At 43.7% G+C, this 23,649-nt stretch overlaps 1 protein-coding gene across 2 annotated transcripts; it reads left to right on the top strand.

The window, feature by feature from the left end:
• The first annotated feature begins 2,688 nt into the window (after positions 1–2,688).
• On the top strand, positions 2,689–22,893 carry SP1 (Sp1 transcription factor). Of its 2 annotated transcripts, XM_083169585.1 has the most exons (7): positions 2,689–2,877; positions 3,354–3,436; positions 8,408–8,467; positions 9,204–10,587; positions 14,442–14,610; positions 15,093–15,292; positions 17,519–22,893. In XM_083169585.1, exons 1-7 carry the CDS (start codon positions 2,871–2,873, stop codon positions 17,833–17,835), a joined length of 2,220 nt encoding a protein of 739 aa, XP_083025711.1. In that variant the 5' UTR covers positions 2,689–2,870; the 3' UTR covers positions 17,836–22,893. The 2 variants fall into 2 exon arrangements, with proteins under 2 accessions (XP_083025711.1, XP_083025712.1); XM_083169586.1 differs by lacking the exon at positions 8,408–8,467 and having other exon boundaries at positions 2,702–2,877.
• Positions 22,894–23,649: the final 756 nt, after the last annotated feature.

Raw genomic sequence — 23,649 nt, 5'->3', positions numbered from 1 at the left:
AAGTCGCTGGTCGGAGGAGCGTGCTCCTCCAACTAGTAGTAGTACGTTTATTTATATGGCGCCGCAAAGTGTCCGCAGCGCCGTACATAGCAAATAAAAAACAAATTACACAGTAACGTACAGGGTGTGTTGAAAAATACAGTATAAATAGGGGTATAGCTGGTAGAACTAAAATCAGCATCAGTTCAGAAGTAGGTGTCAAAATTGTCGAGGAGACTGAAGATGAAGTAGAAGAAGGGAAGAACAGGGCGGGAGCACTAGTGAGGTAAAGAGGTAGGGTGAGTACGTGAGGAAGGAGGACCCTACTCATAAGAGTTAACATACTAAAAATAGGTGGGTGGACGAACGAAAAACAATAGGATAAATAGGATAGCGACCACTCACATCGGGATCGTGCACCCGGCGATTTATCACACTCCGGTGCACACTCCAATCGCTGGCAATGTAGTCATTCAGCGACCAGATTGCCAGCAATTTTTGGCCGTGTGTACGCACCTCTGTATGTTTTGTACTAGATTGCATCACATCTAGATCACATCACAGGAGTATTGCTAGAACAGCATGCAATTTGACCTAAATGCAATGCAATCTAGTACAAAGTACTGCCTGCACATACTTTTTGTACTTTGCAATATGCAATGCGTGGACGACATATAGGGCCTTATTTTAGTTCATTCTTTCTGTCAAAATCCTTCTTAGATGGACAAAACCATGTGCACTGCAGGGGGGCAGATGTAACATGTGCAGAGAGAATTAGATTTGGGTGAGTAATTTTGTTTCTGTGCAGGGAAAATACTGACTGCTTTATTTTTACACTGCAATATAGATCTCACTTTGAAGTAAAACCCCACCCATATCTAATTCTCTCTGCACATGTTACATCTGCCCCACCTGCAGTGCACATGGTTTTGCCCATCTAAGAAGGATTTTGTCAGAAAGAATGAACCAAAATAAGGCCCATAGAAACAAGATACGATGTGAACGGCATGCATTTCACCATGTTTTAACCAACCACAGAACCCGTGCAATCCACAAATATCCCAGTTTACAATTTACATGTATAGTATGGTAACTTGTATATGTGGTGGTAGGGAGTAAAGGCCCCCATACATTAGGCCGACTTGTCCTTAAGACAAGTCGGACCCAACTCTCCTGTGAGCCGCCTGGGAGCTCCCCGGGAGACTCACACACAATTTGGCACTTGATGAGCCAAATTTGACATGTGATAAATCGCTTGCGATTTATCACATGTCGGGGCGCAGGGGGCGGGCGGTGCTCTCATCAGGGGGAGCAGTGGGGCGGGCAGCGGGTCCCTGAGCGCCGGGGAGTGCTGACCTGGCCGGGCGGTGATGTTCATATATATCAGCAGCGCTGCGGGAGGGGACGTGGTGGCAAATGCTGCTGGCTGACCTGGCCGAGCATGTGATAACAAATAGCAGCAGCGGGGACGGGACGCGCAGTGGCGGCTATTCGATTTTTAAAATACCTGTCAAATGACCGGCCGTTCTTTGATTGGCTGAGAGCTGCTGCTATGTTATCACATGCCCGGCCAGGTCAGCCAGCAGCACTCGCCGCACCCGGCACCACGTCCCCTCCCGACTCCCGCAGCGCTGCTGATGTATATGAACATCACCGCCCGGCCAGGTCAGCACTCTCCGGCGCTCAGGGACCCGCTGCCCGCTCCACTGCTCCTCCGGTGTCTGCATGCATATGCCTGTCAGGTGGGCAGGCATATGCATACAGGGAGGTCGGACGTGATCGTATGTACTGACCGTCCGACCTCCCTGATCCGGTCCGATGCGCACGGGACCGCGCATCGGATCGGATATCACACACCTGCGATTTTGGGCCGATTTCACCCGATTATCGGCACAAAGTGCCGAAATCGGATGAAATCGTCCCAAAATCGGATAGTGTATGGGGGCCTTAAGACTGTAAGCTCCACTGGGACAGGGACTGATGTAATGTTCAAATATTCTCTGTAAAGCGCTGCGGAATATGCAGAGTTTGATGTCTGGTCCGGCGGTTTTGTCCTGGTCTGGTTTTTACCCATACTCAACAAAATCTGTTAATAAATAAACTTGGTAAGCCTATGTATGTAGATAGCTAGATATAGCTATATATTATGTAGAAAAGGAGTCACTCAAAAACATTAAAATAAAACATATTGTATGGGAAGCACAATTTTGACCAGGGACAGGTTCAGGAATCCGGTCACGTCCTATTTAATGAGCGGTGAGGCACTGGATACTCATACACAGCGCACACACAGGTAGCCGCTAGTAGGAAGCGTTTTGACAGCTATTTGTTGCTAGGTGACTCAAGAATCGTTTAGAAAAAAATAAAAAAAAGATGACCCTCATACACATTATAACTCGTAATTCCGGGTAATGGCGCCTGGCTTCGCCGTATTACCGACCTCAGCCGCCTACATCGTCCGTCCATTCCTTCCCCCTCAGTCATTGGCTGCCTACAGGGCGGACCCGAAGTGTACCCCCTACTATTGGTTCATCCTCACGTACGTTTCGTGCAGCAGCCAGCGGGAGCAGAGAGGAGTGAGAGAGACCCGCCCCACGCCCCTCCCCTACCACATTCCTTCCCTCCCTTCCCCCAACCTTCCTCCTCCGTGGCGGGGCAGCGACACTCGTCATTGGTGCACGCCCCACGTCATTCCGCCGCCTCGTCCCGCCCACCGCGCCACCCCATTGGGCGGGTGGAGCCGCCCCACAGCGGGAGTGGTCAGGCAAGCTGTCGATCTCCGCCTGTAGCCACGCCCGCCATCCCGTCTCCGCCGCGCGGCAGCAGGCAGGTTAGGTTGTTTCTCGTCATCCGAGGCTTGTGTGAAGCGCCCACGGCTGCCCCCGGACACGATGAGCGGTAAGAGATGGTGGTGGATAGGGGGGGCGGAAAGGCCCGGGCGTCATTCACCGGGGAGGAGGGGTCCATGAAGATCTGTGTGATCGGTAGGCCGATCCCGGTAAGGTGTGGGGGCTGGTGTTACCGGAGGACACCATGGGGTGGTGGGGGTGTTGGACAGTGAAATCCGCCCTCACTTCTCTTCGCCCCTGCCCCGCAGCAGCCCGGAGGTGGTGGTGGTGGGGATCCCCTCCCTCCTGTCTCTCCTCCTCTCCCGCCCTTTTCTCTCTCTCTCCCCTCTGTGGGTGGGGTGGGAATCTGTAGTTGCCCCCTTCCCCACCGAACACCCCCTCCCCATCAGCCCGGCCTGTGAGCGGGGCCGCTCCCCCGGGGTTACCCCCCCCTTGCGGCCTCCTCTCCCGGAAGTGCGACTTCCCGTGCCCGCCATGTTGTGTGGCGGCCGTGCAGCAGTAATCATGTCTCTGTGTGTCCCGCAGATCAGGAACACACGTCCGACGACGCACCGACATCCAAGCAGGAGAGCCGTTCAGGAGGAGGCGGATTCCTGCAGAAGGGGCAGGTATGTGTGCACCCACCCCCCACACACACAGGTCCCCGGCTGCCCTCTCAGGGAGGGAGGGAGCGAGCTGCTGTCCTCTATGTGGCCGGCCGCCGCTTCTGCTGCCAGCCCACCCCCTGTTTCTGACTGCCCACTGAGGGCAGGCTCCAGAATGCCGCACGCCCTGCCCTGGGACTCCCCTGACACGCTGCTTTGTTTACAAGTTGGCACCCTCCAATAGCCCCGTGCACTGCCAGCCTTTCGGGCACTAAGAGGGTACATACATGTTCTCCCACAGACTGCTCATGCCATGTACACATGTTACCTTACCTGTGGTCTGTGTCTCGACTGCAGAGGCTGTCAGGGGAACATGTGACTGCTGCTCTGTTCTTGCTGTGACCTAGTGCTGATTAATGGAATAAAATAGTGATTTGTTTAAAAGGGTGTGTGTGTATATGTATGTATGTATGTATGTATGTATATATATATATATATATATAGCAAAACAGGGGATCCGGCACAGCCACTTGAGGATACAGCTTCAGCGGGTGCTCATACAGCAAACAGCAACTTATACTCCACAGAGGTACCGCACTCCAGCCGTTTTCAAAACGATTTTGTCTACAATAAAATCGTTTTGAAAACGGCTGGAGTGCGGTACCTCTGTGGAGTATATGTATGTATATATATATATATATATATATATATATATATATATTCTCATTTGTTTACTCAGGCTTTTGGAATGGTTCTATCCTGGTTAATTTTGTTTAAAATGTTAAATTGATTTTTACAGACTGACAGTGTAACTAGTAGTAGTACGTTTTATTTATAAGGCGCCACAAAGTGTCCGCAGCGCCGTACATAGCAAACAAAAAAAAACAAATTACAAGGTAACGTACAGGGTGTGTAGAAAGATACAGTATAAATAGGGGTATAGCTGGTAGAACTAAAATCAGCATCAGTTCAGAAGTAGGTGTCAAAATAGTCAAGGAGACCGAAGATGAAGTAGAGGAAGGGAAGAACAGGACAGTAGCACAGGTGAGGTAATGAGGTAGGGTGAGTACGTGAGGAAGGAGGGCCCTGCTCATAAGAGTTAACATACTAAAAATAGGTGGGTGGACGAACGAAATACAATAGGATAAGTAGGAACGGAGGGGAACGGAGGCAGGATAGGAGGATCAAAAGAGGTTAGGAGGAGGGATAGGCTAGTCGAAAAAAGTGGGTTTTGAGGGAGCGCTTGAAGGAGGTAAGGGAATCAGATAGCCTGATGGGTGTCGGGAGGTTGTTCCAGTGCAGGGGGGCAGCGCGAGAGAAATCTTGGACACGGGAGTGGGAGGAGGTGATTAGGTGAGAGGTCAGTCGGCGGTCAGCGATGGAGCGAAGAGGACGGGAGGGAGTGTGGATAGAGATCAGTGAAGAGAGGTAGGGAGCTGTGGAGGAGGAGAGAGCCTTGTAGGTGGTGGTGAGGAGTTTAAAGAGAACTCGGAAAGGAATGGGGAGCCAGTGAAGAGATAAACAGAGGGGGGAGGCGGAGGTAGAGCGGCGGGAGAGGAAGATGAGCCTAGCAGCAGCGTTAAGAATGGATTGGAGAGGTGCGAGGCGGGTGAGAGGTAGCCCAGAGAGAAGGATGTTGCAGTAGTCAAGGCGGGAGATGACAAGAGTGTAACTTAAGGTGCCCATACACTGAGGCGATTTGGTCCAATTTTGGCCGATTGCGACCAGTCGGACCAAATCGTTCCTCCCTGACATGCCGTCGGGTCCGATACGCTGTCCCGTGCGTATCGGAGCCGACCAGGTGGCGGGGACGCATGCGATCCATCACAACGGACGTGAATATACTTGAATGCAAATAAGAAGCCCTGAACCTGAAATACAATCTGTGTTCTACACAAGGATAGCTAATGTACTCCATATATTGGGACTCTAAATATTTGGCCTCAATCAGGCATGTCCAAAATGTGGCCCTCCAGCTGTGAAACTACACATCCCAGCATGCCTTGCCATAGTTTTAGCATTGGTAAAGAATAGATCCCCTTCAGTTTTGTTTACAGGATGTGACATTCAGTGAAGGCGGAAGTTGTTAGATGCCCTCACATCATTTTGTATTTTATCTGTAATTCTTGTAGGTGTAGGTTATTTATTTTTATTTTAGCTGCATTGTACCCTCACTGGCTTGCACCGCTCGCCACAGATTGTACCCTCACGGGCTTGCACCGCTCGCCACAGATTTATATCCCCCCTCCAGGTATACATGGACCCTGTGCATGATGGGAATATTGGCAAAGCAGAAGTGGAAATAGACGCTACATTTTAAGCATTCCCTAATAGCAAAACTGTTGCAACTCATGATGGGACTTGTAGTTTCACAACAGCCGGAGGGCCATAGTTTGGACATGTCTGGCCTAAATCATGTTTTTAATCCTATACTGCGGATATATAGACATACAAAAGGAGTATTGTCAGTTTTTGGTTTCGCAATGAGGCCAGTGATGTATGATAACAATGTCTTTATTATAAATAAGGGACTCCATTATAAGTTGACAACCTATGATGATGTAGGTTAATTATTGCTTATTATTCCTTATTGCACACAGGATTTGCATCCTGCCACCATTATCCTGTTTACAGCAATTACACATATATGAATGTGGACATTTTTTTTTTTTTTTTTTACTTTACTCATGTTTAAAACCGCTGCTGTTCTAATGGGAAGTCCAAAATTATACTTTCTGACTGCTTTTCATGCCCCCTCTGTACTGTCAGAACACCCATTTATCTTCATTCAATGATAACATAGTTTGTACAGATCCAGACCTTCCAGCTTCACACCTTTAATTAGGTACAAAAGGGCTCTGCTTCCGAGCCTTCCAATTTGGCATTTCTGTTTCCAGTTAAAAGGGATGTTCAAGAGAAGTGCATTTTGTACCTGATTAAAGGGGTTATGATTGAGGTTCTGCAGATAACGGGCCAGGAGCATAGGGCAGTGGTTCCTTGTCCAGACTAATGCTGCCCATACCTAAGCGATGCGCTATGTGCATTTTGGACTAGATGGCATCTAGTCCAAACAGTATGGGCTGCACATACTTTTTGTTCCTCGCGATGTGAATGTAGCACCGTGTGTGGGCACCTTAAGATCTCACTAGTACTGTTCATTCTAGCACCGACCATCTTTGAAAACCCATGCAGTTCCTCTTCCCTGCCTGGGGTGTCGCTGTCTGCTTTAGAGCCTCTAGCACAATGTGGTCTGTAGATCAGCACTGATATGCAAACCAGACCACAGCAGACAGTGACACTCCAGGCAGGGAAGTGGAACTGCATGGGTTTTCAAAGATGTGGCGGGTGCTAGAGTGAACACTACACTAGCTGTAAGTGGAGGCCATAATCAGGAGAGTTTGTTCTCTGAATGATCAACAGCATCTTTTTAAAGTCCAGTTTTTCAAAAATGTTCAATAATGGGACATTGCATGATGGGTGAGGGGGTTATGTAATGAGCAGGCGGCACAACTAGCTGACATGTGATATTAGTCGTTCAAGAGAAAATTGTTCCGTTACTTCATCTACTTGTTAACATAATAGTGCATGGTAAATTCCTGTTCTCTCTGAAGCACATTGCGGTGTGTTAGAATGTGAACTGATATTTTTGCCTTCTGTTTGGTTAAGTGTCAAATGCACTTCTAGCACCAATATGTGAAGAGGATTCTCTTATCTAGTTGGAGGCAGTAGTAGATCCTCCGGCAGTATGCTGTTATGTGTTTGCCAAGACCTAAATTGCCAGCTATTGCACTTTCTGTCCCCAGTACTGTAAACGATGGACTGACAAAATGCAGCATGACATCCCCCATAGGTTGGTCCTTTCGCTTCCATGAGTTGAAGGCAATATTGGGAAAAGTACCACATACAGCTCTATAGCCAATTGTTAGCAATTGCCATAAGGGTAGAGCCATACGTCGTGTTCTCTGTAATGTTTCCTGTACACTGATAGAGTGCTAGTACTGCACAAAGAATACAGTACACATTGCTTATAAATAGTCTGAGCATTCTTTCTAAAACTCTACTTTTTACTAAGCAAAGCACATGAAAGATGTAAGATCATGCTAAAAGCGTGGGCACTGGAATAAGTGATTACTTAAGTCACTTGTCTAACTGTTCTGATCTGTCAGGCATGCACAGGTAACAAAGGGTCTGATTCAGTGAAGTACGCTCATGCACAACATAACTGCAGGTATCAGCAATTGAAGCTGCCGCACAGAAATACACTCCGTAGAGTAATCGCAGCTGTGTACACATTCGCAGCCTATCCACAAGAACAAAGGATGCACAGGCACTATGTTTGCGTACATGATTGCAGCTGATGAGCTGTCAGATACAAGACCCATAAGTTTTCCCAACCGCTACCTGTTACCTCCCCCAAACAGTGCTTTCCTGTCAATCACCCTGTAATTATATCCTCGCTGTGAGCGCGATAGCAGATTTACCTTGGCACATGCGCAGTCTGACAATTATTCCGTCCATCTCTGAATACGGCAGGTTGTTTGGGAAAAACCATGTAAATTGTAACCAATAAGTCTTTGATAAAACTGTTCAGTTTGACGGAATTTTTAGATTGAAATGATACTAATATCCATAAATAATAATAAAGTGCCTGACCTATTTTACAAAGAAACCTTTGTACAGGTTGTGGGTTAACAAGCACACCACATTTACTATGGGGCCACTGTAATACTGAACTACAGCAGAATTTATCCTTTGTGGCTGAAGATATTCCTTCAGTTTAGTCCCTGTAATATGCCCGTTTAGTTCTGGGAGTCAGAAGCAGTCATCCGTTGTTTGTTGGTAAATATTTGTTGATGTTTAGTTTTAACATGGAGTTATTGCTTGTATCATTACTGCACTGTATCCTGCATGTCTAACAGATTCCAATCCTTTCTGTACCTTGCTTCAGTCTTTTAGTGCTCTGACATCCATACATATTTTCCCGCTTGTCCACAGACATTCCATTTACACTCACCAGTGATGCAGAGGCACAGCAGACAAGAACAGCTCTTTATTGTATGTTACTCTAGGAAACAAAGTAAAAGGTTTACTGTGGCCCTTGGTGCTCTGTACAGAGGGATTGGGGTGTACCACATGCCAGTTTATACATGTTAGCGAAATCTATGAATAAATGTAAGCACAGGGATCAGCATTGCTTCTTCACATCGCTTTGGTATTGAGGCTCCCATGTAAAGTTTGTATGTTCTTTCCACACTCAGAATATAGTGTGCTCTGTATATTTATTTATTACCAGTTTCTTATATAGCGCCACATATTCCGCAGCGCTTTACAGAGAATATTTTGAACATTCATATCAGTCCCTGCCCCAGTGGAGCTTACAATCTATATTCCCTACCACTTGTGTAGTTTCACGGCGGCAGCCTACGCTGATAATGTAGCATAAGCTGCCGCCGTGAAACTACACAAGTACCAACAATAGTAATAAAATAGGCAATCATAAATGAAGTGGCATGGGTATTATACTTGGTAATCAATTAACACATTATAACATGCGTCAATATTTAATTGTAGTATAAATCAGGTACTTAAGATCCTGTATTTTGGGGTCCCAGAACTATAACACTTAAACACTTGGGAGGCTCGAGTAGACATTAGAAAAACATTATCAACCGACTTTTAATAACATTTGCGCTGTCTTGTGATGTAGGCCTAATGTGTATATTTGTGGGGTTTATGTGTTTTACTATATGTAGAATAAACACACATTTACGTAAAGATTTTTGTCTTCCAGGATTCACAGCCGTCCCCTTTGGCTTTATTGGCTGCCACGTGTAGTAGAATTGAGCCTCCAGAAAATGGAAATGGTGGTGGCCAGCAGCAAGAACTGGATTTGAGTACTGCTCAAATTGCACAGACAGCCAATGGCTGGCAGATCATATCAACCTCTGCCCCTACATCAAAGGACCAATCTGGTGGAGATGCCTCTTCAAAGAACCGTGCGATAGCCCCTGGACAGTATGTTGTGACAACTGCCCCAAATATGCAAAATCAGCAGGTGCTGGCCAGTCTTCAGGGTGTAATGCCTAATATTCAGTATCAAGTTATACCGCAATTCCAAACGATGGATGGGCAGCAGTTGCAATTTACCACCGCACCTACTCAGGTTAATGTCCAACAGGATGCCAATGGGCAGCTGCAGATCGTCCCAGCTACCAATCAACAGATCATTACCACTAATCGTGCTGGTGCACAAAACATACTTGCTGCCATGCCCAACCTTCTTCAGCAGTCTATGCCGATTCAGGGAATGGGTCTAGCCAACAATGTCCTATCAGGGCAGACCCAGTACTTGACCAATGTCCTTAATGGTAATATCACACTTCTCCCTGTGAATGCATCTTCTCTGACCCCTACATCTCAGTCGGTGACTCTGAGCAGTGGTTCTCAAGAGAATAACTCTCAGCCTGTTACTTCAGGGGTTACTATTAGTTCCTCACATCTGGCAACTTCACATGGTAACACCGGCACCTATTTTACAAATGCCAACAGTCTCTCCAACAGCACTACTGTTAGTAGCGTGAATCTCATGAATTGCAGCAGTGGGAGTAATACATCTGGGACCAATGTCCAAGTTCAGACTTCTCAGAGATCTAGCGGCCAGCTGACTTTGGTTGACAGCATGCAGCATGGCCAACAAAAGGAAAACGACCAATCCCAGCAGCAGCAGCAGATTCTCATTCAGCCCCAGATTGTTCAAGGTGGCCAGACTATCCAGACTCTACAAGGCCAAACCTTCAGCACACAAGCCATCTCTCAAGATGCCCTACAAAATCTTCAGTTTCAAACTTTGCCCAACACTGGTCCAATCATTATCCGTACACCCACAGTGGGACCTAATGGGCAGGTCACTTGGCAAACGATCCAGTTGCAGAATCTGCAGGTTCATAATCCTCAAACTCAAACAATCACCCTTGCACCCATGCAGGGGATGTCTCTGGGGCAATCGGGCAGCACTACCACCCTCACCTCTATGCCAGCTGGCACAGTAACACTCAATGCTGCTCAACTTTCATCCATGTCAGGCCTCCAGACTATTAACCTTGGTTCCTTGGGAGCATCTGGTATTCAAGTACACCAGCTTCAAGGGGTTCCTCTAACAATAACGAATGCATCCGGTAAGTCTGGTACTAGACCTTCTTCTGTGGTTCCAATGTATTTATTTACTCTTATAAATGTGCACTGAAAACAAGGGACACTTTCATTTAATATTATAAGATGATAATTTGTGTAAGTAAAGTGGGATTGATGTGGACCTGTCACTAAGGACCCTCTGACAAACGGGGGTATTTAATCCCGGACGCTATTTCCACCAGCCATCAGTATTCAATCTTGGCCGGGACTTGCCTTCTATAGATTCACCCCCTTATGGAGGCGTATCTGTATTGCGGGAAACGGCCGCTGGGTTGTTCAAACTATCTGCCCCCGATTTTTAACCGAAGCCGGAACTTTCCCACTCGGATTCTGCCAATCGGAAGTAATGACCGGACATTGAATATGTCGAATGACATTCAACCTAATGATGTCTGAAACAGCTGCTATTTCTACCCTACGGAAATAGCGTCCACAGGTTGTACCAATTTGTGACCAATGTTTCAACCTGGCGTCTCGAGTATTCTCTATGTAGCTACAATGTGACAGGTGCATTATTTAGTGGTAAAGTGCACTACTGGTGTCTGTTTCTCTGTCACAACAAGCGCCTTCAGGTTCTATGGTGTATGAGGACACATCCCATAGATCTTGCTCAAAACTCTCCATATATAAATATTGGTAGCTAGTTAAAGTGATCTCTTTAGTCCCTTAATACTGTAGTAAAAGGACTTCTTCAAAACTTATCATAAATGTATGTTGCTGTCCCATGTCTTCATATCCTGACTTGATCATACAACTGGAAATTGTTTTGCTTTCATGAATTAGTTTGTTAGATCTATTTCATCCCAAAAGGCTCAGATCAAAATAAGTCGCAGAAAGCAAAATCCTCACAAAACAAATAAATTAAGACCAGAGAATATCTGCAATATGTGGTTATTGTACCTTAAGTGCAATAATACTGAACAGTGCCTTCAGCTGCCAGACTGTAGTCACCCCATAGATTGTTTCCTTGTGTTGTTGTAGCAGCAGCACTGGTTTTACTGGTTCTGTATACTGAAAGGATGCCATTACACAATGTTTATCTTCATAGAGTTTACAGTAATGCTACCCATACACTTGTGCGATTGGGTTTGATTTCCCTTGAAGCTCACCTTTCAATAAATCCCATCAAAACTTTTTTGGGTGTATAATTGTGAATACAATTATGCGACTTATCGAATGCCCCTTGTGATAAAAAAGGCACCAGGTGTTCGAACAGATCTGTGCACAGTGGGTGGAAGAGGAGTGGTCAGGAAGTGAGCAGTTAGAAAGGTCGAATGCGCACAAAACAGCATTCGACCGCATGTACAATTCGGTAAATATATGCAGGACATAAGAAGATCTTGAGACTTGACTGGCGTTCCCACACATCGCGTCATATGGTACACAAAAAATTTGCATACAATCATTCGATTTACCAAACAGATGTGGTTGAAATCGAATGATTGCATGCTATATCTCACTAGTGTATGGGCAGCGTTAGCTAACTTTTATATAAAGTATTATTTAAGCCATGCTATTAGCTTTTAAAAAAGTAAGTAAGATTTATAAAGTAATAGTTTTTTACAAATAACTTTAAAACAGTTGTAACTTGGAGCAGTGTAATGAGAGGTTATTAAATAAACTTTTTATATGTCAAGGTCCATGCACACTGGCTGATTTTGCCCAGCATGTATGCACAGCGATGATCACTATCACTGATGGGGGTAAAGCCGCTCGGTGCATACACACTGAACGGCATTCCCCCTGCCCGGGGCTGTCAGCGGGAGGGCGGGCGGCTTTGCATAGTGCAGTGCTATGGAAAGCCACTCATCTGCTGGTAATACTAGCAGATGAACGGCTTGGCAATGATACGGAAGTGTGCTTCGCCAGGCTGTACACTGGGTTTTCAGCTCAAAATCGCCCAGTGTGTATGTGCTTTAAGATTTAATGCAGTTTATATATCTTCACCCACAGATCATTAGTACTTTATTATGGCTCTGACTGATATGTCACCTGAATCGTACTATTTTATTTATTGGCAGTTATTTATATAGCACACACAGATTCTGCAGTGCTTTACAGAGAATAGTTAACATAGTAATTAAGGCCATTGAGTTCAACCTATCTAACTTGTAACTACTGACTTGAGTAAGTCATATCTAAAGGATTCCCTTAGTGGCCAAAAATGTATTCAGTTTTGATTTAAATTCATTAACAGTATTTGCTGTAACCACCCCACCGGCAATGAGATCCAGAATTTTACTGCTCTAATGGTGAAGAATCCTCATCTTAATTCAGTTCAGAATTTATTTTCCTCGAGCCTCAGAAAGCATTTACATCAGTCCCTGCCCCAATGGAGCTTACAATTATTTATTTGATTTATTTACAGTTTCTTATATAGTGCAGCAGATTCCGTTGCGCTTTACAATTACCCTCTATATTCCCTACCACATGTATATGCACACAGATATTCTAGGGTTAATTTTGTTGGGAGCCAATTAACCTTCCAGTATATTTTTGAAATGTGGGAGGAAACCCACGCAAGCACAGGGAGAATATACAAACTCCACACAGTTAGGGCCATGGTGGAAATCTAACCTATGACCTCAGTGCTGTGATGTGAGTAATGCTAGCTATTACACCGTCCGTGCTGCTCCTATAAAGATGCAAACATTAAAATCTGTAAAAACATACACATTTACCCAAACTACCTTGGTGCTGGTTTTAGCGTTTATTTCTACTAATATTTGGATTTTATTCCATTTGCTAAAATTGTATACTAGATTATTTTGAAGGTGCTTTTAACCTACTGTTCTGCAGTTTTTCTTTTTTTCTTATTGGTTTTGAGGTATTTCATTTTATGGCCATCCATGTCTGATCTATTCAGACATCTATTCCCCATCGGGAAGTTTTACTTAATTTTAGACCTTCTAACATTGCAACTTGACATTTTTAGGTCATTAGGTTTTGAAGAGCCATGATAAAGATTTATTAAAATGTAGTTGCACATTTTTGTTCTGAAGGGGCCTACACATGGGGTGACTATGCTGAGTTGCTGATTGATCTGCCAGGGCCAGTGTTCTCCCGTGAGAGCACTGGCCCTGACTGGCGATCTGACTAGCGATTTTATATGGCCGAGCATAGTTATCCCTATGGCCCCTACACACACAGAGCAATGAAAATGGGCTGAAATCGCCCCATGTGTAGGCCCCAAAAACCTGTCTACCACTACTGCTTCTAATTCATAGAAAATAAGGTGTTTACTTTTATTGCAAGCCTTTTAAAATAGGTGTGCTTTCAGCCCTGCTATTTAACTATATTTGATGCCTCTTTGTAAGAATTCTATGTACTTTTGTGTGTGGTGCAAGTATTTTGCCTCCAGACACTTTTGTTTTGCTCCTAACTAAAGCTGACAATACACTAATGCGATGTGTCGGAATTGGGTGGAACCGGGCAAATCGGGCCAAGAAATTGGCAAATTGCCTCTAAAGCTTGTCCTGTGCGCATTAGATCAGAGCCCTTAGATGGCAAGTGCTGCACTATAGATCTATCTAATCCAGCAACACTTGCTGGGGTCGCATACGGTGTATCGTATGTGATCCTGCTGCCCGGGGAGCTGCCGGTCGGTTCAAGGGGGAATCTGCTGCACAGTAGTGTATTGGGGAGTTTAGCGTGATTTGTTTCTGCTACAATTTAAATAAACTAAAAGGTCAAACCAAAAAGTATATTCACAGTGACCAATTTGGTCTTGTGTGATTCTTACAGCAAAGTAGAATGAAGGATTTTAAAAGCAATGGTTTTGGGGTTATATATGACTTTACAGCTTGAATCAATATGTGGTTTTTTTTTTTTAATATAGGAGATGGAAGTGGCCATTTGAGTATTCATACAACTGGCGGTGATGGTCTACATGAAGATCATTCAGCCATGGAGGAGGGTGAGACCAGCCCAGACCCACAGCCACAACCTGGACGGAGAATGCGCAGGGAGGCCTGCACGTGCCCATATTGCAAAGATAGTGAAGGAAGGTATGTATTCATAAGTAGAAGGTTTATGTTGTCAAAAATTCAGAATTGGTGATGGTTTCCGAATCCATATGCAGGATTCCCGATCTCATGTCATTGTGCGACTTTTCAGTGTTCCGTTAACTGTTTTGGTCCGAACACCGAGGAATTTTAGCAGTAACTCAGTGAGTTGGTAGAAACTAGCTGACACCTGTGTGTATTTCTGTGGGCAGTGACAGCAGTCTTGTGGTGCTAATCTCAGCATTCATTTAATGGTTTCATTTCAGTAAAGCCAGTTTCCAGCCTGCATATAGAGCTTCTGTAGATGTATACAGGCTATTATATGCTGTCACTGAACAATAGTCACAATAGGCAATCTGATGAATGTAGCAGTCCTCAGACACATGTAGATGTATATAAATAGCATGGTTTATCCACTGATGAGTAGCTAACATCTTGTGCTATTATTGCATGGTTTCTGTGTTGACTGTTTATGTTCCTCTTAGGAGTACAGGGGACCCAGGGAAAAAGAAGCAACACATTTGTCACATCCCTGGCTGTGGCAAAGTGTATGGAAAAACCTCCCATCTGCGAGCTCACTTGCGCTGGCACACAGGAGAAAGGCCCTTTATCTGTACCTGGGTGTTCTGCGGAAAGCGTTTTACACGGAGCGACGAGCTGCAGAGGCACAAACGTACCCACACTGGTGAGTTCACAACATTAGGCTTAAATAGCTATTTATGTTAGTGGTTCATAGACTTCTTGCATGACTCTATTCCTGCATGAAGAGGCATTGGCAGCAGGGGATGATTGCTTATCAGTGGTAACTGGGATAGGAGGAGGTGGGGCTGCAGTCAGCAGCAGGGGATGATCACTTATCAGTGGTGTCTGTTAAAGTAGGAGCCGGAGCTGCAGTAATACCAGGCTGTTGGGCGATTGTGGGATTGCTTATCACAGTCAGTGACTCTGAGAGAGAAGTGTGGTTATCTGTGTGCCGCGGTGTCTACTGCAGCAGCATGACTTCCGAGTGGGTGGTATTGTGAGATACTGCCAACCTGTGATCGCAGCTACCGGAGGACATGTGCGTTGGAGCAGACATTACACTCGATGAACTGGTACTACTGATCAGAGTACTGACTCCACCTACAAGTCTCCTCTACTACAAGTGTTGAGGGTTCAGTGTCCTCCGTTAGCCGGGATCTCCCGATACCGCCACCCGGAAGTTGCGCTACTGCAGTAGAGGACACGGCACACAGCAGGCAGACCTTTGGTGTACACAGGCCACTGATAAACAGCAGACACCGATGAGAGACGGACCCAGAAGGGTACAGGTTAGAAGGTGTACTACTGGAAGATGCCAGTCTCCTGTGAAATTATTATTTTCCCACTGTATTCCTTTGGAACACATCACCCACACCTACGTTATACCAGCTACCGTTTTTTATAACCCCACTTTGTGTTGGTTGCATTGCCTGTTTGTGAGTTTTCTTCACCATACTGTGTCACATAATTTGCGGCTACACTAGCTGCACCAACACCAGTATATAGTTTATTCACCTTTGTTAGTATTGCACACTATCTCCGACTTCCTTAATGCAGGGAAATAGACTGGGGATACCCATGTCATAAAGTGCTGTTATCTGGGTCCTGCAGATTAGCGTCAACACTGTGCTTTGCAGCCACATTATAATGCTCATAACAAAGCGCAGGTCTCTCCCCCCCCCCTCATACCCCAATTTACTTATGTTTGTAATCCCCTCCATCTGCTGTATTTAGCAGGACCCTGGCACTTGCATACATTCAGGACTTGTGACTTTCCCTATATGCGCTGCTCTGCTATATTCATGGCCATAAGCAGACTTATAAGGAGGGCGTTCTTGGTTCAAACCCTTTTGCAAGCTTCCACCTACTAAAGAATGTTTAGAACAGCAGGTATAATAAATCCATTATGAACACAAATTGCTCATTACATACAAGCCTGACCATCTTTAGCACATGGAGGTAAAGCATGAGTCCTTACACCAGGCATTCCCAACCACGGTCCTCAAGGCACACCAACTGCAGGTTTTAGTGATATCCAGGCTTCAGCACAGATGGTTTAATCACAATCCCTCAGGTACTAATTAAATCACCTGTGCTCAAGCCTGGATATCTACAAAACCTGCACTATTGGTGTGCCATGAGGACCGTGGTTGGGAATGCCTGCCTTACACAGTACTCTAAGCCACAGAAGTATGATGCTTTAAAGTAGGGTTTCTCAACTCCAGTCCTCAATTACTACCAGTAAGGTCAGGTTTTCTGGATTTCTTTAAGAACAAACAGATGAGTTAATCTGGTCTGCTGGGTAATTATCCCATCAGCTTCCAGAAGAAATTCTCAAAGCATGACTTGGGAAAGGGTTAAGGCTAAGAACTACTGCTTTAAACGATCCTGTTAACCAGTTTATACAGTGCAAGTTCATCTATGTATGTAGTCCATTGACTACACCAGAGGTTCTCAAACTCGGTCCTCAGGACACCCCACAGTTCGCGTTTTCCAGGTCATTCGACAGGTGCATTCATTACTCATTGACACATTGTAAATGGTCCACAGGTGGAGCTAATTATTTCACTGGTTCTGTTAGGAGACCTACAAAACATGCACTGTGTGGGGTCCTGAGGGCCGAGTTTGAGAACCTGTGGGCTACACCAAAGTAAATCTAAAGAAATAAGACCAATACAGTTTGAGAAGTTTCTGAAAGGAATATTTATTTTGGTCTGTATACACCACCTGTCTATCACTAAGGATGACCGTAATGGTGATCTCATTGTATAACGCTTTGGAAATGAACATGTTCTTAAATGTTTAGTTGTGTCTCATTTAAAAATAAAAAGCTTTTCGCCTGTTCTGTTTAGTGAATGACTGAAACTTAACAAACCTCTGTCTGCTCTAGGCGAGAAGAAATTTATGTGTCCTGAATGTCCAAAGCGCTTTATGAGAAGTGATCACTTATCCAAGCACATAAAGACCCATCAGAATAAGAAAATTCAGACCGGACCCATCACCATGACCACCGTGCCAATGGAAGCTGGGACTGGCTCCGATGGCAGCACCGCATCCACCCCTACCCCCCAGGCACTCATCACCACCAACATGGTGGCCATGGAAGCAATATCTCCCGAAGGCATCGCTCGGCTGGCAAGCAGCGGCATCAACGTCATGCAAGTGGCAGACCTGCAGGCCATCAATATCAGCGGCAATGGCTTCTGAGAGCCATTGTTCAGGCAGGACTGTAAATAATTGGGGAGGGGGAAGTGTTTGGGTATAGGGGTTGCTAGTAAAGCTTAATGATGGGTCCAAAAAGATATACATGGAGTTTGTCAAACTGCTATATTCATATGGAGGTTTGTGCCAATATGTCTTCCCGGCCTCACTGCGGGAATCTCATGCTCTGTAATCATATATTTTATTTTAATTATTATTATTTTTTTTAAATCTCTTTGTTTAAGCATATATTACAGCTATCTACTGGGCTTCCTATTTGGGAGGAATCAATGTATTTGTTTAATGGAATACTTCCAATTATTTAAGCATTGAACCGTTTGTGTCAGGGTGGACTAAAATGCTTTACCCATTTTATATAAAGCTTAATAATATCCTCCTCCATGTCTGAGGATTTGTGGCCACTGTAAAGCCTCAGTCTGTTGGGGTGACGGCTGTAAAGACATTTGCCAGGACTTATCATTTTTTTTTTTTTTTAATATAAATATATATAATAAATATTTCTATTTTTCTTATTTTTTTGAAACACAAAGGATAAAAACCTATGGTACACCAGTAGCCATCAAGCCTTGATCGTTCTTATCAATACAATACATTTTTAACAAGAGATACTATATATAGAGAGAGAATATTAAAAACATTGAAGAAAAACAAAAATGCCAAAAAAAAAGTGTAATGTAATAAGTGCTTAGACCAAAACTTACTCTGGTCCCTCTACCTATAGCCTTATCTTGTTAGTTTCGCTTTCATCTGGATCTGTTGTATTTACATTGAAGTCTGGCATTTTGTGGTATTGCTTGTAGATATTTTTTTTTTTCTATCCTCCTTCCATCTCTATAGAGAGATTGATTAACTCTGTCTCCTGGAACAACAGAGCATTGCAACTACAATTGCCTGTATCTGGTTTAACAGTACCGCAGGCCCAGATCACTTGAACAACCTATCCATATGTATCTGTGCTAAGAATTATATTAATGTGGATAAAAATAGGTTACCAAATGAACTCTGCTGCAAAACGTATCAGACATTTTTATAGGCCGGAGATATGTTGACTGCTTGATCTGCTAATGGATCCTATTTTGTCTGGGGGGGGAGGGGGGGTGGTTTACAATCCTGGATCACGACTGTCTGTCCGTCTCAACAGCCATGATCCTGGCCTGTTTGTGTTTTTGCTCGACAGCGTATCAGCAGGCGGGATTCAATGTCCCGCCTGCTAATCGGCAAAAAGGGGGCGTGAAACGTTGATATCCGGCCGTGAGCTAGACAATCCACGACCATTCTTGGCAGAACTGGCCTGACCAGCTTTTAGAGTCAGGCTTGTTCTACTGAGCAGCCTCTATAATGTCGGGGAAGACAACATTGAATAGACACCTGCTGCTATTTCCCCCCGTTGGAAATGGCGGCGGAGGATTGCATTCCCCCACCCTGTCCCCCCCCAGTCTGAATGGAAGAAAATGTTACTGAGCAGTGGTGACAACTACTTGTTAATGTGAAGGGACTGACCGTGTGCTGCAGTCCGAAACCAATTTGTTTTTGTGCGTACTGAAGCACAATGTTTCTGGCAGGGCTCATGACCAGCACATGTACGCAAAAACCGACATCTAGGGTCTGCATCAGCCGCAGTCCGTAGAAGGCTCTCTGCTACTTGCAGGCTAGACTGGCAGTCCAGGAGGAGAGAAACACCTTGTCCTGGGACTCTAGCTTTTCATTAGCCAGTACCAATGCTAAATCTCACTAGAGTTGGCAGCTGCAAGCCCCTAGGTTAAATCACCACTGTTATTGAGCAATAAATACCTTACTGACAGCTTTGCACATCCTCCGTAAGCTTTGGAGATCTGCTGCAGTGTACTTATGTTCTAACTGACTGGAGAGAGCACAGATTACACTCTGCTGCTGTTACTACAGTGTACTAGGGATAATGTTACTGAATGGTCTTATGTTGTGAACTATAGTTCCTGATGTTGAATGTTTTAGATTGGCATAATGAGTAGTAACCCTTTGTTTGTTGACGCATCTTCCCACTCCCCTTTGGTTCATTAAGTTGTCACTGTCAGCAGTTTTATCATCAGAACTCCTGTAAATGTACATATCTTATCATTTTGAAAATTGTACTTGGTGACGTTTCCACCAGCATATTTTTATATATTCATAGCCTACAAATAAGAGATGTATTTTTATACAACTGTTGTCTACCATCATCTGCTTTTCATTCTGCGTTTTGGTTTCAGAAAGTACAAAGACTTACTGGTGTAATTAGGGCATACTACAAAGATGAATGTGACGGTATAAGATCGGTGTAACTTGCTGTCACTTATGCAGTGGGTGTAGTGTCTGGCAATAGTAGTTTTGTCATTTTTGCCATTTTTTGTTCAGTCTGCCGAGATACATCTTTGGGTGCCTCGTTTTTGGGCAGTAGAATTCAATTGTCTGTTTCTAAGTAATCCAAGATTTTTCTGTTTTATTTTCTGAATGACTGTGCCTTAAGCTATAGATATGTGGCTAAACCATATTACCGCAGAGTTTGAGTATTTTATGGCTTGAACAGATTATCAAAGCTATGCATTAATGGCAGAAACACATCGGATAAGTATTCACCGTAAAACTTGAATTTGATTACTAGTGATTCTTTTGGGCATGAGTATTCCCCCCTGCTATTGGTCATCTTCCCCTATCGTACTTTATTTTCAGCATTGAAACCTCTGAAATTACATGTAGATGTTTATTTTCCCTATGGAATATTTGACTTCAAAAGACAAAAGTAATCCATATAATTTAACAACTGCACGTGATATCATATCAAGACTCCACCTTCGCTTCAACCAGCCCCATGCCTTGGAAGACCAATTCGTTTTGTTGTGTTAATCCAGGTTCCTTTCAAAACAGCTACGAAAGTGTTTCATGAGTCATTGGGGCACACACGCACACACACACACCCTACCCTCATTTCGTATTGTTTGCTTCCTTTTTGACTTGACATTAAATTATTAAACATGGATAAAATGGGACAATAAATACTTATAATGGGCTCTTTGTACACGCTATAATGTAGTCCCTACTGTTTGTTTTTTAATGGTTGTGTTGCCTAGTTTAATGGCCTTTTCCCAGGGTTTATCGCTGTACCGGACAGGAAAGCAGCCCGATGGCACACAATTGTACAGTACAGCGTATATATAGATATATATCCAGTATATAAGAATCCAGTGTTTGGATTGTATGCAGTTAGGTGAATTAAGCGATCGTGCCAAGCAATCTGACCTGTTCTTTTACATTGAGGTTTCTGGGATAGTTGCTTATAAATAAACTTGCCATAATATAACTTTTATTTTGTGACATCTATTATATACAGGTTCTGTGGTTGGTTGAAATGCTGGATTCTAGCCAGCCACTGAACCTGTGTAAATCATAGATGTCCCGGATTAAATGGATGTTATAGCAAGCTGTCAGAGGTGAGTTCTGTGCTTGGAGAAAGTGCAGTATATAAATTAAACTTGCTTACTAAGGAAAGACCAAACCTTTCAGAGTGGATGGGGAGGATACTTGTCACTGTTCTAGAGAATCTCTTTGGTCTCCTTCATGCAACAGGTTGCATTGTTATGACCACAAACACTGACTGGAGGTGACTCAGGGGCTGCTTTTGGAGAAATTGCTCCACCTTCCATTCTTCAAAACTAGAATGCCAACCAAAATAAATTCTATCATGAACTTAAAGCTTTCTGTTGATAGAACAGAGCCTTCACTTGTAAGTTTTTTTTACTTTGTTATGATGTTTAGCATGTGTTATACATAGTGTCATTTTGACACAGTTTTCTCATGTTTGAGGAGGCTCAGAACCGGAAATAAAATGACCGTAGGGACATCGATGTGAAACCAGTGAGTGAGGAGTTTTCAAATGAATGTTCAATGTTGATAACTAAAGGGTTTCTATGTTGATGCCTTGTTTCTGCTTAAGAACCAGGTTTTGTTTAATGTCTTATTTGTAGTCCAGATAAAGCGATTTGTTTATATATTATATTGGCCTCCTCTCACATAATATGGTGTCGGAAGTAGATCTATCTATTTTAACAACCAGTGTTTTCCTGAGAGATTTACTAATTAAATCTGTATTTAAAATTAAATTCTAGAATTATACATATACATGAAATACCTAGAATTGGGATGCGTGGAAGGGAATCTAGTTGTATACTGATACTTGGCTTTTCATTGGGTTCCTAACTAAAATGGCCAACATCCCACGTTATGTTGATATATTTATTTATTTTTGTCTAACTTGCAATTCTTCCATTGATCTAACCCAGGTGTAATCAACCTGCGGCTCTCCAGCTGTTGTGAAACTACGAGTCCCAGCATGCCGTGCCACAGTATTGGCACTCCCTAATAGCAAAACTGGCAAGGCATGCTGGGACTTGTAGTTTCACAACAACCGGAGACCCAAAGGTTGCCTATGCCTGATCTAACCGCTCAGGTAGTACTGCTCACAGCTTGCATAGAAGACATTGTCCGTGTCTGAAAGACTCTTCTACGCATGCAGCTTCCCTGGCCTAAATTCTGTCCACTAATACACTAGATTTGCAGCTCTATCTTCCCTACAGTCCATTCCATGAAAATGAGCTCAATCCACGCTATTCCGATTACTACAGAGACTCCAAACTGCCATTCAAAACAACTGTTGCCATAGGCGTTCAGATTGCATGAGATTTGTTTAAATGTGTGTTGTACAGTTAGGGTGCTGTGACTTCTGCAGCTGTGCATCAGTCCAATTTCAACGCCTCTCCCAATGCACACTAATTCATTATGAAAAGGTAGCAATAGAGAACTCTGAACAATATATGTTCACTTCCTAAAATAGAGTTGCCATTGAGTAAAGGCACTTCCATGTTTAAATTCATTTTCAATATTTGCATTCAAGCTTTGATGGTAAATGTGGAATGTGCTGGCAGCATCTGATGCTGAAATCATAGATGGCGCTGGTTTTTACGGAGCTGACAAATTATTACAATTGTTTTTCTTGTCCAGTTTCTGCGTGTTTGTATTTTGGAGCGACCGTTCCTTGATTGTAAATTCTGCCCCTCACCCTATCAGTATAATATTCTACTTTGAACTGCACTCTTCTACAATCTCTGGGAACATTGAACAGTGCCTAAATCTCTAACACTGGCAATAACTAAAACATTAAAAATAGCCTTTTACCTTGTAGCGTTCTTTTTGATTATTATTTTTTAATTCCTGATATAATAATGTTGGAAGCATTTTAAAACATTCTTTTGTACAAAGATGACAATTACTGTAGTTTATTACTCATTTGTAAACCCAATTACACTTTTGTTTTTAATAAAGTCTCTAAGAGTTGTATCAAAATCGTGTCATTTTCATTAAAAAAAAAATATATTTTTCATTAATATTTCATTTGGGGCTAGGGCATAAAGGTTTTCCCAAGCTCAATGAGAATTTGGTTTTGATACATAAAACAGGGATTATTTATTTTTAAATAAATGCATTAAAAATCTTTTCTAAGGCGTTTGTCAGAATTTAGAAGATCTGATTAGGAGGCCATGGCGGACATCTCTGAAGATTACCCACAGACTTTTGAGATTTGTCCGAAAAAATAATTCCTAACAAAATATTGGGCCTAATGCAGAACAAATGGAAAAACAATCAGGTGGGGCGATTGTTAGGTGCAGAGATTGAAATTTGCCCATTGATTAGGACACCGGTTCCAAACGTCTTCCTCAAGGCAGCCCATATGGTCCAGATTTTAGGAATATTCAGTCTTGGTTGCAGGTGACTTAATTAGTCTCTCAGGCC

The sequence above is a fragment of the Crinia signifera genome, chromosome 2 (genome assembly GCF_055691185.1).
Source record: "Crinia signifera chromosome 2, ASM5569118v1, whole genome shotgun sequence".
NCBI classification, from domain to species: domain Eukaryota; kingdom Metazoa; phylum Chordata; class Amphibia; order Anura; family Myobatrachidae; genus Crinia; species Crinia signifera.
This window is presented reverse-complemented; position numbering and strand designations above follow the sequence as displayed.

What these genes read in the sequence shown, in the direction of transcription:
- SP1 (XM_083169585.1), top strand. An exon ending in GATTCCTGCAGAAGGGGCAG is followed by an intron (nt 3,437 to 8,407) that starts GTATGTGTGCAC and finishes GCTTGTCCACAG; the next exon opens with ACATTCCATTTACACTCACC. An exon ending in AACAATAACGAATGCATCCG is followed by an intron (nt 10,588 to 14,441) that starts GTAAGTCTGGTA and finishes TTTTTAATATAG; the next exon opens with GAGATGGAAGTGGCCATTTG.